A 14,671-nucleotide genomic window follows, 5' to 3' on the forward strand; every position below is an offset into this window, starting at 1 on the left:
TTTAAGGATTATGATTGATCTCTCCCCCTAATGACTATACACTGTGATTAGCCTATGTGATCAAAAGGAGGACTGTATCAAATGTCCAGAAGAAAATGCCTTTTTATAGTTTATTTTCATTTTATCATATGTATTGCTACATACATAAGCTGAAAACACTTTTTTTAATGTGGACCATGCTGACTTGGAACTCTGATCTACCACCCTTTGCCTCCCAAGTGTTGGTATAGAGGCTTGCACCAACAACCATACTTTAAGCCTAGGGAAACATTCTTGAGTGACACTGGAATCTGTTAAGTCTCATCAATTTCATATTTATTTATTTATTTATTTATTTATTTATTTATTTATTACTATTTCCTAATACATTATTAAGAACTTTAATACTTGAAAACTGGACCTCAAACCTAAGGCTTTGAGGTTTGGGTCAAGACTTATCTAACCTTGAAGGTGATTTCTCCTGATCCCTTATCTTTAAGACAGTGTCTCTTTTCCACTCTTCACTGGAAATCACCCTGTAGCCCAGGCTAACATCAAACTCTGGCAGTAACTCTGTTTGATTCCCCCAGAAGAGAGTTGAGTTGTCAACCTAGCACTATTTCCTGGGGGTGGAGGTAGTGCCAGCAGGGTTTCAGATCCTAGGAACTTTTGCTTTCTCTTCCAAAGGATCTGGGTTCAATTCCTAGCACCTACATGGAAGCTCATAACTGTCTTTAACTCCAGTTCAGGTCTTTTAACATCCTTAAATATACATGAGACATACCCTCAGGCCTGAGTTAAATATATATGTATTTTTTTATGATTTAAAGATTAATCAGAATTGAGTTGTATTTCTAGTACAGTCGTTTCTGGGATTAAAGGCATTCACTACCACCGCCTGGCAATTTTTTTTTTCAATTAATGTGAATATTGGAGATTGAACTCAAGATAGTCTTGATGGGTTCTGGTGCTTCCATGGCAAATAATATTTCACTGAACTCTATTGTCATCAGGTGCATAATTTTTGTGAACCTCATGTATATCTTGCTAACTTTTTCTGTATTGGTGGATCTTTACTGCTGAGCAGTAAAGTAAACCAAGAGCTTTGATTTTGCTAGGGATGTCTTCCATTGCTTACATCTCCAGCACATAGTTACGTAGTGCTTTAAAACATGTTTTGACATTTTAATTTTCTTTTTTTTTGGATGGTGAGGGTTGAGACAGGGTTTTGAGGTGTAAGTCTGGCTGTTCCAACTCACAGAGATCCACCTGCTTGTCCTGGAATTCACAGAGATCCGCCTGCCTCTGCCTCCTGACTACTGGGATTAAAGGTGTGCTCCTACACTGCCTGGCTTAATTTTATCTATTGATGCTGTTATTATTTTGAGATAGTCTGTACATAGCCTGGCTATCCTGGAACTCACTGTGTAGTCCAAGCTGGCTCGAGACTCAGAACCAACTGTCTCTGCCTCTACCCTTCCTGGTGATGCCACCCTTTTTTGTTTGTTTGTTTTTTTGAGACAGGGTTTCTCTGTTTTGGTGCCTGTCCTGTATATCTCTCTGTAGACCAGGCTGGCCTTGAACTCAGAGATCCGCCTGCCTCTGCCTCCCTAGTGCTGGGATTAAAAGCATGCGCCACCAACACCCGGCGATACCACTATTCTTAACAACATTTTTTTCCCGTAATTTTTTAAAGACTGCCATGGTTGGAGATTTGTATGAGTGATACTAAAAAATAGAAAATTTTAGGTGGCAGATTGAGTAATACTTTTAAATGCTAAGGGATCAGGAACTTCAGCATGCTACAGGAGTTCTCTAACACTGAGCCCTTTTTAAGTTTGAATTGGGAATGGGGGTTCAAGATAGGGTTCTCAGTATATCTCTGGCTGTCCTGGAACTCACGCTGTAGACCAGGCTAGTTTCAAAACTTGGAGATCTTCTAGCCCTTTTCTCTCAAGTGCTGGGATTAAAGGTATGTGCAACTACAGCCCACCTTTAGGTTTTTTGTTTTTTTTCTAAACTCCCTCATTTTAAGGATGAACCTTGGTTACTTTTGAAAACTACAGGTAAAATAACCTAGGTCCTTGAACAGGTAAATAGAGGATTTATCATTAGCAAAGATGGCACTCCCATAGACTTAGTTTAGTACTCAGGTTGACTGGTCCATGAATTTGATGCAGGCCTTGTCAAAGAAGGAATTGGTGGGTGCATGAGAGAACCTTAGAGGACATACCAAGCATTTTACTAGACATAAATTGACTAGGGACAATGTTTAGGTGACAGTTACTTTTTAAGAATGTTTAGTTGCTTCCTTTTACACCTTTTCTATTCAGTAATTTGGCTCTACTTACCATTCCTGACTTGGTGGTGGTGATGACTGCCTGATATTGAGACTTTATTTTGTATGCATCGTAGGGTATGGATCGTATTCCTTATTTAATAAATTTGACCAGTCATTTATTTACCTTTTACTAAACTAAGTAAGGTGTAGGGGGAAACAAGATGGTTTAGTGGATAAGGTGCTTTCTGCCAAGACTGACAACTTCAGTTTGATTTCTCACCATATAGTGGAGAGTTGTCCTTTAACTTCTACATGTGAGCAACCTTGCACACACATGTGCACATGCTGTAATGGGGCCTGAAATCTTTTGACTGCTCTAAAACTGTTGAACTCTACGGTTAAAATTAAATAACAGGAGACTTATCTTATATTTTGTATTACTTAGTAAAACATACAGAAAAACATCCGCTGAGAATTAGTTTGTCGTGGTTCACTTGAGGATAGGAAGGATGAAAAATACTAGGCCCAGCTTAAATATTTTTTAGTTATTTTCAAAAGGATGGGGCCCTTTAAATTATTTAAACTCTGATGTTAGGATTTACATTGCTAACAGGCAGCAAACAAAGGATTGTGAAATAGAATTTATCTTAAAAAGGGCATCAGTGGGTATTTTTTTCTTTTTGTAAGACTGACTCCATTATCATTTTAAGAGTTTGGTTGTTAACAAATAGTCTTAATAGACTAGAACCAGAGCTGTGTGGTGACTCAAACATAAAATTCCAGGATTTTGAAGTATTCAGAATTCCAGTATTCAGGCCATCTTTGCTAGAGTAGCTCTGTCTTGGAAAAAAAAAAACCTGAATGTTGTATTTTCTTATTTGTTCTGTGTCTTACACTGGCTAGTTTATCATCATCACCATCCAATATTAATATTCCAGGTGCAAAAAGTGGTTTTAGAGTAATTGTACCTTATGAAAAGATGGCTTGTAGCATATGCTAAATCAAATCTGAGTGAATATTTGACCAATTGGAAACACTTGCCTTTGTATAAGTATACTGGAAAGATAAAGATTAATTATCTTTACTTAAAAGATATTTGAAGTTGGTCTGTTTTGAGAAAACTGAGACAATATGCTAGACAGAGCTAATTGTAGGATTCTAACAAACAGGAATGCAGAAAAGGCCGAAAACTGATAGTAAAGATTTTAGGGAGTTATAATTTGCTTAAGGACTTCAACTTTCAGAAGGATCACTTGGAATTAATATAAAGGAAGATTGTGTTGCCAGTATATGAGAGGGATAAAATGAGTATTGTATTAATATAAGGTATGTTAACCTGAATGCTTCTCTTTTGTTCCAATTTTCAGCTTTGTGAGAGACCTTGTAATCAAAGGAGATGGCTAGCAATGTTACCAACAAAACAGACCCTCGATCCATGAATTCCCGTGTATTCATTGGGAATCTCAATACACTTGTGGTCAAGAAGTCTGATGTGGAGGCAATCTTTTCAAAGTATGGCAAAATTGTGGGTTGCTCTGTGCATAAGGGCTTTGCCTTCGTCCAGTATGTTAACGAAAGAAATGCCCGAGCTGCTGTAGCTGGAGAGGATGGCAGAATGATTGCTGGCCAGGTTTTAGGTGAGTTTTATAGTTTATAAAATTCAAGCTTGAATTGTTTTGTTTTACTTTCTCTTTTTTTAAGGCAAGTATACAAAGTGTTGGATTTCATTATGGCATATTTGTACATACATATTATACTTTGTTTTTTTTCTTTTCCTTTTTTTTTTTTTTTTTTGTTTCTTTAGATAGGGCTTCTCTGTATAGCTTTGGAGCCTCTCCTGGAACTCTTTTTGTAGACCATGCTGGCCTTGAACTCGCAGAAATCAGTCTTTCTCTACATCCTGAGTGCTGGGATTGAAGGAGTGTGCCACTGCTGCCCGACAATTGTACATTTCTTCGCACACATTAAAATGATAAAATTTATGACACTTTGTTGAAGCTTTTAAATTTTCTACTTTGTAGTGGCTTGTTTCTTTAGTCATTTAGAGTGGTCCTTTTTGTCCTTTTGTAATTCTGGCAGATCTAGTGTAGTGCTACTTACTAGAAATGTGCTGTGGGCTGTAGTTTCTTCTTTCGTTTTTTAAAAACTTTTTAAGGAAAAGTAAGTTTGTTTTACCTTTAATTACTCGATACTGATGTTAAAATACTGACCAATTTGCAAGGATGGAACTGTTACTCCCTGCTGATAGGGAGCAGCTATGGACATTGCTGGAGGTTTTCACAGACAAGTGCAAGCTGTACTGTTGTTAGGCTTAGAACTGGAGTGTTCCATCTCCTACTGCAGATAACTGTGTTTATATCTTTATTACTGCTATATTCTCAGTAGTAAAGAAATGGAACCAGCCTAGAAATTTTCATATGTATGCGATGTAATATATATGCATACACAGTGGAAATTTATTCAGCTATAAAGAAAAACAAATGGCTGGATAGATGGCTAGTAGGTTAAGAGCACTGGCTCCTCTTCCAGAAGACCTAAGATCATTCCTGGCACTCACATGGCAGCTCACAATTGTCTGTAACCAATGTACATATAAAAAAAGGAAGAGACACAAATGTAAAAATTGTAGGAAAATGGGTAAATAAGTACTGAAGTGAAAAGACAAAGTGTTCTTTCCTTTGTAGAACCTTCCTTGTAATGTACACACATTTGTATATAAATAGGTATATTGTGGGTAAAGAGCCAGAAAGGAGACCAAGAAGGTAAAAAGAGGTGTTCAGTAAGGCAGGGAGAAGGATGTACAAACTGCAGATTTTAGAAACTGCTAAAACACTGTTTGAAAATGCACTGGCATCTACTACTACTATGCTAATTAGGATATAATTGCATTTCTCTTTTGCTTGATTTGTTTCAGTTTCTCAGTGCCTCTAAGGAAAATAACTAAATTCAACATTGTATTTGAGGAATTAAAATTATTTCTTTGCATTCCATTGGGGATGTTGAATAAATATAGTGATGTTACCTGAAGGAATTCTTTGTTATAATCAACTTGATAGTTTGGTTCTGTTTACATTTTACTATATATAATGGATTACTTTATAAAAATAAATGAAGATACATTGTTTGGAATTAAAGACTAGGAAAGCAAGGTTTTGTAAATGAGTTCCACTAAGAATTCAATGACAGAGCATCTACTGGTGCTCATCTGAAATTATCATTTGTGAAACTTGTTCTAGCCAGCTTTGGTCTAGTGTTTCTTCATCCCCCCCCCCCCCAAATTTAGGCTTAATTTGTTAGAACTAGTGAGAAAATCTTTATATAGACTGTGAGTGACAAAGTAAATCTTTGGATTAGTCCCTAAAAACTAGATTGTATTTTAAAACATTCATTTTCTTTGGTGGGTATTTTGGGAATCACCAGAGGACAAATTGCTAGAATCCTCCATTATCTGGGTCCTGGGATCCAGTTTTAATCATTACCATTGTTACTCGTGTCCCAATAATGCTGTGTCCTTACATTGGAGGAAAATTGTTTTGTAAACACATGTCCATGTCCTAACTTAGGATTTTCCCTCCTCCAATGGGTAGTGGGCATGGAGCTAAGGTTGCCAGACTAGGAGACAGGTGCTTTACCCATTGTGCAATCTTGGCAGCTCTGTATTCTTTGAAATTCCGATGTTGTTTATTTTTATAGGTGTGTATGTCTAGAAGTTGTTTATTCGTTGTCTGAATATTAGTTTGCTAGGGTATTTTTTGTGTGGAGTTTAGCTGCTAGTAATGGCAATAAGAAATGTCCTTTGGGCTGGGCAGTGGTGGCTCACGCCTTTAATCCCAGCACTTGGGAGGCAGAGCCAGGCAGGTCTCTATGAGTGAGATCCAGGACAGGCACCAAAACTACACAGAGTAAAACCAAAAGAAAAAAAAGGTCCTTTGGACGTGACTTGAAGGTATGACCCTAAAATTGCCATGTTTATCTTTGCAGTTATGCATGTTCTTTTTTTGTGACATTTAAATAGAAACATTCTTGAAAAATGACCTGTCATTAGCTACTGATTTTGTCATATTCTTTAACTGTGTTAGTGTATGAGTAAACAGTTTTGAAAGATGAATCGAGTTTACAAATGGGAACTTAGATTGGACGTAGATAACAGAACAACGAATGTTATGTCAGGACAGTTTTTGTGTCAAAACAGTACAGAATTGGAAGGCTAGCTCTGTAAAAACTTAACCTTGTAAGTGAGAAGGAAAGTTAATGTTACACATTAGATAACTGCAGTCTCAATATACGGGTTTGTTTGCTTTGCTGGGTGATATAACTCAATCTCTTTGCCTTGAAGTTTTTGTTATTTTTTAACCCCCCCCCCTTGTCCTTTTTTCAGATATTAATCTGGCTGCAGAGCCAAAAGTGAACCGAGGAAAAGCAGGTGTGAAACGATCTGCAGCGGAGATGTACGGGTCAGTACCAGAACACCCTTCTCCGTCCCCTCTACTCAGGTCCGGAACTTTATTATTTATAACTGCATTGTGTCCAACAATGGGCATCTTCTCTGTGTTTTCTGGATGTGGGGAGGGTTAGTGCAATGTGTTTTATGTGCAAAAGTTTAATGCTTATTAACTTGTGTTAACATAATTCCCTTTTGCCCGTATTTCCTAGCTCTGAGATTTTTGCTGGTTAAGAATAATTTTAAATGTATAGCATAAATTCAAGAGGAATTTGTTAGGTACTAGGAAGCTAGGGAAAGAGGATTGTGGTTTAACAACTATTGTATTGTTCTTTCAGTGTTCTTGGTTTGGCTCATAAGTTATTTTGTTGAAATTTTCACCTGAAGTAGTAATTTGATCACTGCATGTCCAGTGGTCTAAGATAACATGGAGGGCAAATGATTTGTTTGAATTAATGGGGATTATTCGTTGCTAATCTTACTACTGATCTATTTGTTGTGGTTCATTTGGCCTGTTTTCACCCCATCTGCCTTTTGAAGTAACAACAGCAGCTCCAAAATAATCTTTTTTTGGTATTTATTTTTCAGTTCCTCATTTGATTTGGACTATGACTTTCAACGGGATTATTATGACAGGTAAGTGTGGGGTTTTATTCTTTTTGGATGTTAATTAAAAAGCTTGAGAGGTTCTCTTTTTCCTTTTTAAATAATGATGTGTTTCAAATGCTGCTTTCCACTCAAAATTAAAACCTCTAGTAGGATGCTTGGAAATTCAGCTGAAAAAAAAAAACCAACAAACCCTACCTCAACACTTTATGTGTATGAATTTGGGTGAATGTCTGAGCCATGTGTTGGATGTCTACAATCCCCGGAAGAGGGCTTTTCAGATGAACTATTGTTCCCAGGCAGGTGTGAGGTACCCAGCATTGGTACTGAGATCAGAACCTGGGTCCTCTGGGAGTGCTTATTCATTTCATGAGCCATCTTCAATCCCATAGCATGGCATTTTTATTGATTTAAAAGTATTTTTCTTACAATAGGAATGTAATAGAGACCTAATGTTTAAAATCCTGTAGTCTCCTCTGAACATACCTTTTAATAAAATAGGACATAGAAAGTCAGAGTATAATGAAATGGTAAATGGCTTTAAGTGTGGAGTATACTATACTAAACAACAGGAAGATGAAATGATTTCTTATTTTTTTGGAGCTGAGGACAGAACCCAGGGCCTTGGGCTTGCTGTGCAAGCACTCTACCACTGAGCTAAATCCCCAACCCCATGATTTCTTACTTAAACTATTCAATAGCATTACTGTTTGTAGGACAACAACGAAAAGTGACTGGGTAGAGTTAGACAGCATTGAATGAATTTGAGAGATGACAAATTATCAGGCTACTAGTTGTGGTATATACATACCTTTTATCCTGGCATTAAGTGGAGGCAGGTAGAACTCTGGGTGTTTCAGGCAAGATGGAGCTGCATAATGCAGAGGGGTGTTTCTTCTATTTAAGCAAAAGAAAAGCACACATAGTGCATAAACATTGATGTAAACACTTATAAACATAGTAAAAATAAAAATTTAAATAGAAGATAGGAAAGTGTCTCTGACTCTGAGACAAGGCTTAAAAGCTCTGTTTTCCCATTTAGGTGGTAAGTTGAATCATTAATATCTAATTTTTAAAAGAGGAATTAAATGAATTTTCCTTTTGTGGGGTGGGGCTTGTTTATGGGACAGTTTCATGATGCTTGTACTGACCTCAGTCATGAGCTAAGGATGACTTTGAAAGCCTGATTTTTCTCAAGTACTTGGGTCAGGCATTAAGTTATCACATTGCGCTAAACTTGGTTATATGTATGTGTAAGAGTACACACATATCTGTGGAGGACTGTGTAAATCATGATATTTCTCAGATGTTGTCTACAGGTTTTTTGTTGTTGTTGTTGTTGTTGTTTTTTTGTTTTGTTTTTTTGTAGATAAATTTTCTGCCTGACCAATAAGGCTTTGGGATCTGCCAATCTCGGGGGTTGAAATCAGGTGCCAGAATACCTAACCTGCTTTGGATATTCTGGGGTTCAAGTTCAGGTCCTCAGACTTATAATTCAGTCACCTGACTGAGCTACCCAACTTTCCAGGATGTTTTGTTTATTAGTAGCTCTTGGTAGAAGAGAAGTTTTGAGTACATTGTCAATGTAGTTTGAGACTAAAGTTGTTAAATAATGTGACCATTACACAACTTAAGTAAAACATAGCTCTCTGAACAGATGAACATAGGTTTCTTCTGTATCCCAGAACCTAATCAATATTTATATGTATAATTGAGCTATTATTTGGCTTAAAAGGGCTTATTGGGAAATGTTACCATTTTTACTATTTTCTACAGAGAAAGTATTTTCCAGTTCCAAATAACCTGTTTTTATGTTCAAGCTATCTGTGTATTATTTCTGCTGCAGTTGTACACAAAATGTTTTTACATTCAAAAAAGGACAAATACTATAGAATTTTCATACTTCCTGAACTCACAGGTTTGCTATTGTGACTAAGGCAAAGAATAAAGATAACAAATGGTCCAAGTTTTTTCATAAGTAGTCATTGCCACAAGTTCCCCCTTTTTTTTTTAATCTTCTAGATTGGCCTCCCCAGTAGTTGTACTATATGCAAGCATCCCTATGACTGACAAGATTCTAAAAATATATTCATACAATATAAAATGAATAGTGAATTTCTGAGGGCCAGTGGTCTATGCCTTTAATCCCATCACTTGAGAGGCGGAGGCAGACAGATCTCTGAGTTCCAGGACAGTCAGGGATACACAGAGAAACCCTGTTTTAAAAAATGAGAAAAATTAATAGTGAATTTGATAGTCAATTTTACTTACTTTTTAAAGGTTTATTTATGTATTATATATATATGATACTCTATTTGCATGAATTCCTGCATGCCAGAAGAAGGCATCAGATTCCATGGTTGGGAGCCCCCATGTGGTTGCTGGGAATTGAACTCAGGACCTCTGGAAGAGCAGCCAGTACTCTTAACCACTGAGCCATCTCTCTAGCCCTTGTTTTGTTTTTTGAGATGTGTCCTGCATTGGGTAGACAAATTTTACCCAAGACTTAGCCTTCCTTTTAAGATTTATTAATAAAATAATCTTAATTTCCAGATAAGTAGGACATTTTAGTGCAGAAATGGTTAAGCCATAGCATTAGTAAGGGTTGTATTTTGAAGTTTTGTTCTATGTTTAGAGAGACTCAGCTGTAGTTAGAAATTTTGATGTGAAGCTACTGGTATGACATGTTAAGAATTATGTAATATAGGTTATCATATCTTACAATCCTATGATTAGAGAAGAGAAACTTGGACTAACTGTATTATTGGATTAAATGCCCAATAATTAACATTGTCTAAGTCAGGTGATGGTGGCACATGCCTTTAATTCAGCACCCTGGAGGCAAAGTCTAAATGGAGAACTTAGGGCAAGTAAAAGTAAACCTTTGTTCATTGTTTTTTTATATTGGATCAAGGCTCATTTATTTTATAGTCCAGAGTGGTCTTATTAGGATCCTCTCACGTCTTTGTCTTTGGATGGGCATTTACAACTATGTGTTAAAGAGAAAGGTGCTTAAAATAAAGTCACAAGCTGTTGTCTTTTTGGACTAGTGAAGCACTATTAACAGGTGACAATGTTTGAAATGCTTAACTTTCACTTTTTAACATACAGAACTGCAGGATCCATTGATCCATTGTTGTAGAAGTATACTTAAGGTGAAATTGCTTTAAGTACAAGACAGGTAGCAGGAAATTTAATCATATTTCTTAAAACATAAATATTTTAAGGAAGGGTTTCCTAGTCTGGGTTCCCATCACAGCTGCCTCCAGAGCAGCTAGCTATACAGGCATGCTTTGCCTCACGTGGATACAGTGTTTGAACTTTGGATTAATAAGTACACAGTAGCTGGGCATGGTAAACGCACACTTTTACCTTCAACAGTGTCAGGAGTTCAGTGCTCTCAAAAAGATCTAAATACCTGGTTGACCTTTGATCTTCCCTTGTAGAAGGAAAGGATGAGGAGGATACTAGGACCCTCACATGAGTCTGCACCCCGCCTCCCCAGCCACTTATGTTATTCTGTTCTAATTGCATGGGGCCTGGGGTCTTGGGGAAGGGATAGCGAGGGGCTCAGTGTGTTGGTGTAATTTTTCCTGTGTAGTTTTAGAGTCTCTGTCATCTTCCCTGCAACTAATAAACTCATCTGTAGATGTGCATTGTAGTTTGTCATTGGGTCTTTAGAACGAATGGTAAACCTTTACGTACTCCCCAGGGAAGGAGTTTTTATTTGTGAGGTGATATAATGTTCAAAATAAAGGAGGTAAGTAACTTAAACATGCTGCAAATGGAAAAGTAGATAACTGTGACTGAGAATTTAGAACACAGCTTACATTGAATATTGAAATATACTTGGGAACAAATAGCAGGTACATATTGCTAATCACACATTGTCATGGAAAAGCATAAGAAAGATTGCACAGGCCGGGTAGCGGTGGCGCACGCCTTTAATGTCAGCACTCAGGAGGCAGAGGCAGATGGATCTCTGTGAGTTCGAGGCCAGCCTGGTCTCCTAAGTGAGTTCCAAGAAAGGCGCAAAGCTACACAGAGAAACCCTGTCTCAAAAAACCAAAAAAAAAAAAAAAAAAAAAAAAACACAAAATCAAATTTGTCTTGTTCTTGTGTACTCAATCTCTATTCAGAGTGATAAGTGTCCTATCTTCAATGAAATTTATCAGATGATCATGCACAATGTGCATAAATACCACAGCAGGAAAGACAGGAAGTATTGCATTAGCAGCCTTATATAACATGGATCACAAAGCTCTATTTGTGATGGTTATTTTTTGTTCATGTCCCCTTCCCAACCAGCAAGATTAGGTTTATCAAGTTAGAAAATAGACACTGCTTAGTTTTTAACTATATTAGTAATGTTTTCTATAGGTGCAAACTGAAATGCCAGCATCGAGGAGGCTGAGGCAAGGAGGATCTTTGGTAGACCTGTGCTACATGAGGCTGCCCAAACCAACATCAAATAAAGCAAGTCAAAACAAAATACATACACACAGCCAGGATTTTAGAAGCCTTGCAAAATAACAGTGATTTAAACATATGTACTACAAAGATTCAACATGACAGGCCCTATATATGCAAGATCAGTGGTGCCAAATGATTTGTTTGGCAGCTCCATCTGATTCTGCTTTTCTTGGTTTTCCAAGGTTAAACATGAAAAGCTTGTATAACAAATGGTCGTGATCAATTAACATTAATGATGTTTTTAAAAGTAGTCTCCCTGAAAGACTTCCAAGGCAGAACTAATCTATTTTATATATAATACATGTTTTCACTCTAGTGCCCTGGCTTTTTGGCTGTTGACTGAGTTCAGGCACTAAGAATTTTAGCTACTCATGTCAGTTTGCACCACCACACTTGGCTTGTGTTTTTTTCACACAATGTGTACCATAATATATTTAGTTTCCCAAAGCATTTCATGTTGAAATATTTTTGTTTAGAGATAATATCTTGGCATGATTGGTTCTAAGGTCCCTGTGGCTGCTGAAGCCCATTATAAGAGATGATGTGTATGCATAAACTCCTGAGGATTCCAGCCCTATTTTACATACCTTTAACTCTCCATTACTATGTTACGTATAAGGAACACTGTTAGAGTAGTGGTTATTTAGCTGTATTGCTTAGCAAATGACTTCAAACACAAGTCATTCAAATTGAGGTGACTGGAATTGAATGAAATAGCAGAAATGACAGTGGTGGGTTCACATGTAATCCCAGCAGTCAGCTGACAAAGGATGGCAAATTGAGGTTCACCTCTCCCATAAAATGAAAGAAACAAAAGCAAGTCACAACAAAATAATGGAAGAAAAAGTTTCTTGAAGGGTTTCTTTCTAGTTGTTTTGCCTACCTTCTCCTCCTCCCCCCCCCCTCCAGGATTTCTTTGTATGACTCTGGTTTCTTTGTTGTGCTGGGATTAAAGGTGTGAGCCACCACATCCTGACTGTTGAACAGTTTCTAATGTGTAGCAGATCTACAGAATATGCTAGTTCTGAAACATCACTCTGGTTACCTTTGCAGAAAAGGACCTTACAATTTTTGTTTATCCTTGGTCTGTTTGCACTAAAGAGGTTATATACATCAAGAGATAATTAATGAAATGTTCTGTAGTTTTTTTCTTTTCCGATAATACACGAGTAGACCTATATTAAAAGTGTATTTGCACTAGCAAATTTAGAAAGCGAAAACATGATTTCTAGATAAGAAATTAAGCAATTTCATTCTGAGTTCAGGAAAACTCAGGTAAAAGTTTTTCATGACTGTTGTTACCTGTTTTTGTTTGGTTTGATATTTTGAGGCAGGGTCTCAGTGTGTGTAGTGCTTCCTGTCCTGGGACTCACGATGTAGACCAGGCTAGTATTCTAGAGATCCACTTGCCTCTGCCAGTATTAATGACACGTGCCACCCCAAGTATGTTTCTTAAATTATTATTCAGAGAACGTTAAGATCCAAGTTTCAGGGATTCGCAGGCATCCTAAAACCCAAAAGAAGTAGCTATAGTAAAAGTTTCCCAAAGAAATTGAAATTAAATGGGACTACTATTGGTTAAAGATAGTGGAGCTGGAGAAAGTAATGTGACACTTACCTTTCAAATCAACAAATACAACTAGTGTTGATTCCACCAAGCTGGCTCAGCCGACCTCAAGTATGGTGTGGCATTCATTCCTATGTGCACACATTAAATAATTGTAGTAAGCTATCTCTACAATTTTGGTGGGGAATGGTGCCATTGTATATAAAGGACAGAGGACAACATTTGGGTTTCTCTATCACCCAAATTCCAAAGATCAAATGGCAGAAAATGCCTTTATGTGCTGCTGTCTCACCTATCCTATGATAGTTTTTTTTCAAGTAGGTGAAAAAAAATCGTATTTGCAGGACTTTGTAACTAGTAGCAGTGTTTATGTTTGAGTGATCAGAGACTTAATTAAAAATGAATACCTGTTTGCAGACTCAGTAAATTTCAGTACTTTTTGAGTGTTATATTTGACTTTGTGGATTGTTTAAGTATAAGATGAGAAGCAATTCATTATAAGTAATGTGTTGAAAGTTCCACATAGTGGAAACAAACCAGTCAAGTCCATGATGTGGTGTTTCCCCTTGGAGAAGCTGCAGTGTTATTTCATCAGAGTGCAGTTTTGAATCATACCAAGTTAGTAAAAAGAAATAACTGAAACAGATAATTCTATTATAAGAAAGACTTTATCTTTTTGTTCAATAGGATGTACAGTTACCCAGCACGTGTTCCTCCTCCTCCTCCGATTGCCCGAGCTGTGGTACCTTCTAAACGCCAGCGCGTTTCTGGAAACACCTCTCGAAGGGGGAAAAGTGGATTCAATTCGAAGAGTGGACAACGGGGATCTTCATCTAAGTCCGGAAAGTGTAAGTGTTATTTCACTTTTATTATGGTGTGTTTTTGTGCAATGCTTCCCACCTCCAAATTATGTCTTTATTTAAGTGTATATGTATGTGGGGGAGATTATCGAGGTCAGAGAGGGTGTTGATTTCTGTGGAGCTGGAGTTGTAGGTGTGAATACTTATCATGGGTTCTGGGAACTGACCTCCCATGAGAACTTTTGCAAGAGTAGCAAACTTCACTGTTTCTCCAGCCCCCCCCCCTTTTTTTAAATTAGAGATATTATATATAATAAGTTGACATAACTAATGTATGAGTGTGAACTTGAATAGTTCGACTGGGGAAATGCTCAGTTGGTAAAGTTACTGTACTGCAAGGGATGAAGACTTGAGTTTGGATACCAAGTGTACGTACATAAAAGGCAGAGTACCTTAAGTTCAGTTCTAACTCTGGGGTGGCTGAGAGGGGCCCTGGACTTGCAGGCCACCTAACCATGCAAAAT

The 14,671-nt window shown here is 37.3% G+C and overlaps 1 protein-coding gene across 11 annotated transcripts in view; it reads left to right on the forward strand.

Moving 5' to 3' along the window:
• The window catches only part of Hnrnpc (heterogeneous nuclear ribonucleoprotein C), a 34,290-nt gene that overhangs the window by 17,292 nt on the left and 2,327 nt on the right, over positions 1-14,671 (forward strand). For 8 of the 11 annotated variants that reach the window (XM_059273681.1, XM_059273682.1, XM_059273676.1 and 5 more), the window contains 4 exons: positions 3,628-3,897; positions 6,639-6,753; positions 7,290-7,337; positions 14,035-14,195. In XM_059273681.1, the coding sequence (XP_059129664.1) occupies positions 3,657-3,897; positions 6,639-6,753; positions 7,290-7,337; positions 14,035-14,195 (565 nt within the window). In that variant the 5' untranslated portion in view covers positions 3,628-3,656. The remainder of the gene's footprint in view (positions 1-3,627; positions 3,898-6,638; positions 6,754-7,289; positions 7,338-14,034; positions 14,196-14,671) is intronic. The other 3 variants (XM_059273684.1, XM_059273685.1, XM_059273683.1) reach the window with 1 other exon arrangement.

Source organism: Peromyscus eremicus, chromosome 9 (genome assembly GCF_949786415.1).
Source record: "Peromyscus eremicus chromosome 9, PerEre_H2_v1, whole genome shotgun sequence".
Taxonomy (NCBI): Eukaryota; Metazoa; Chordata; class Mammalia; order Rodentia; family Cricetidae; genus Peromyscus; species Peromyscus eremicus.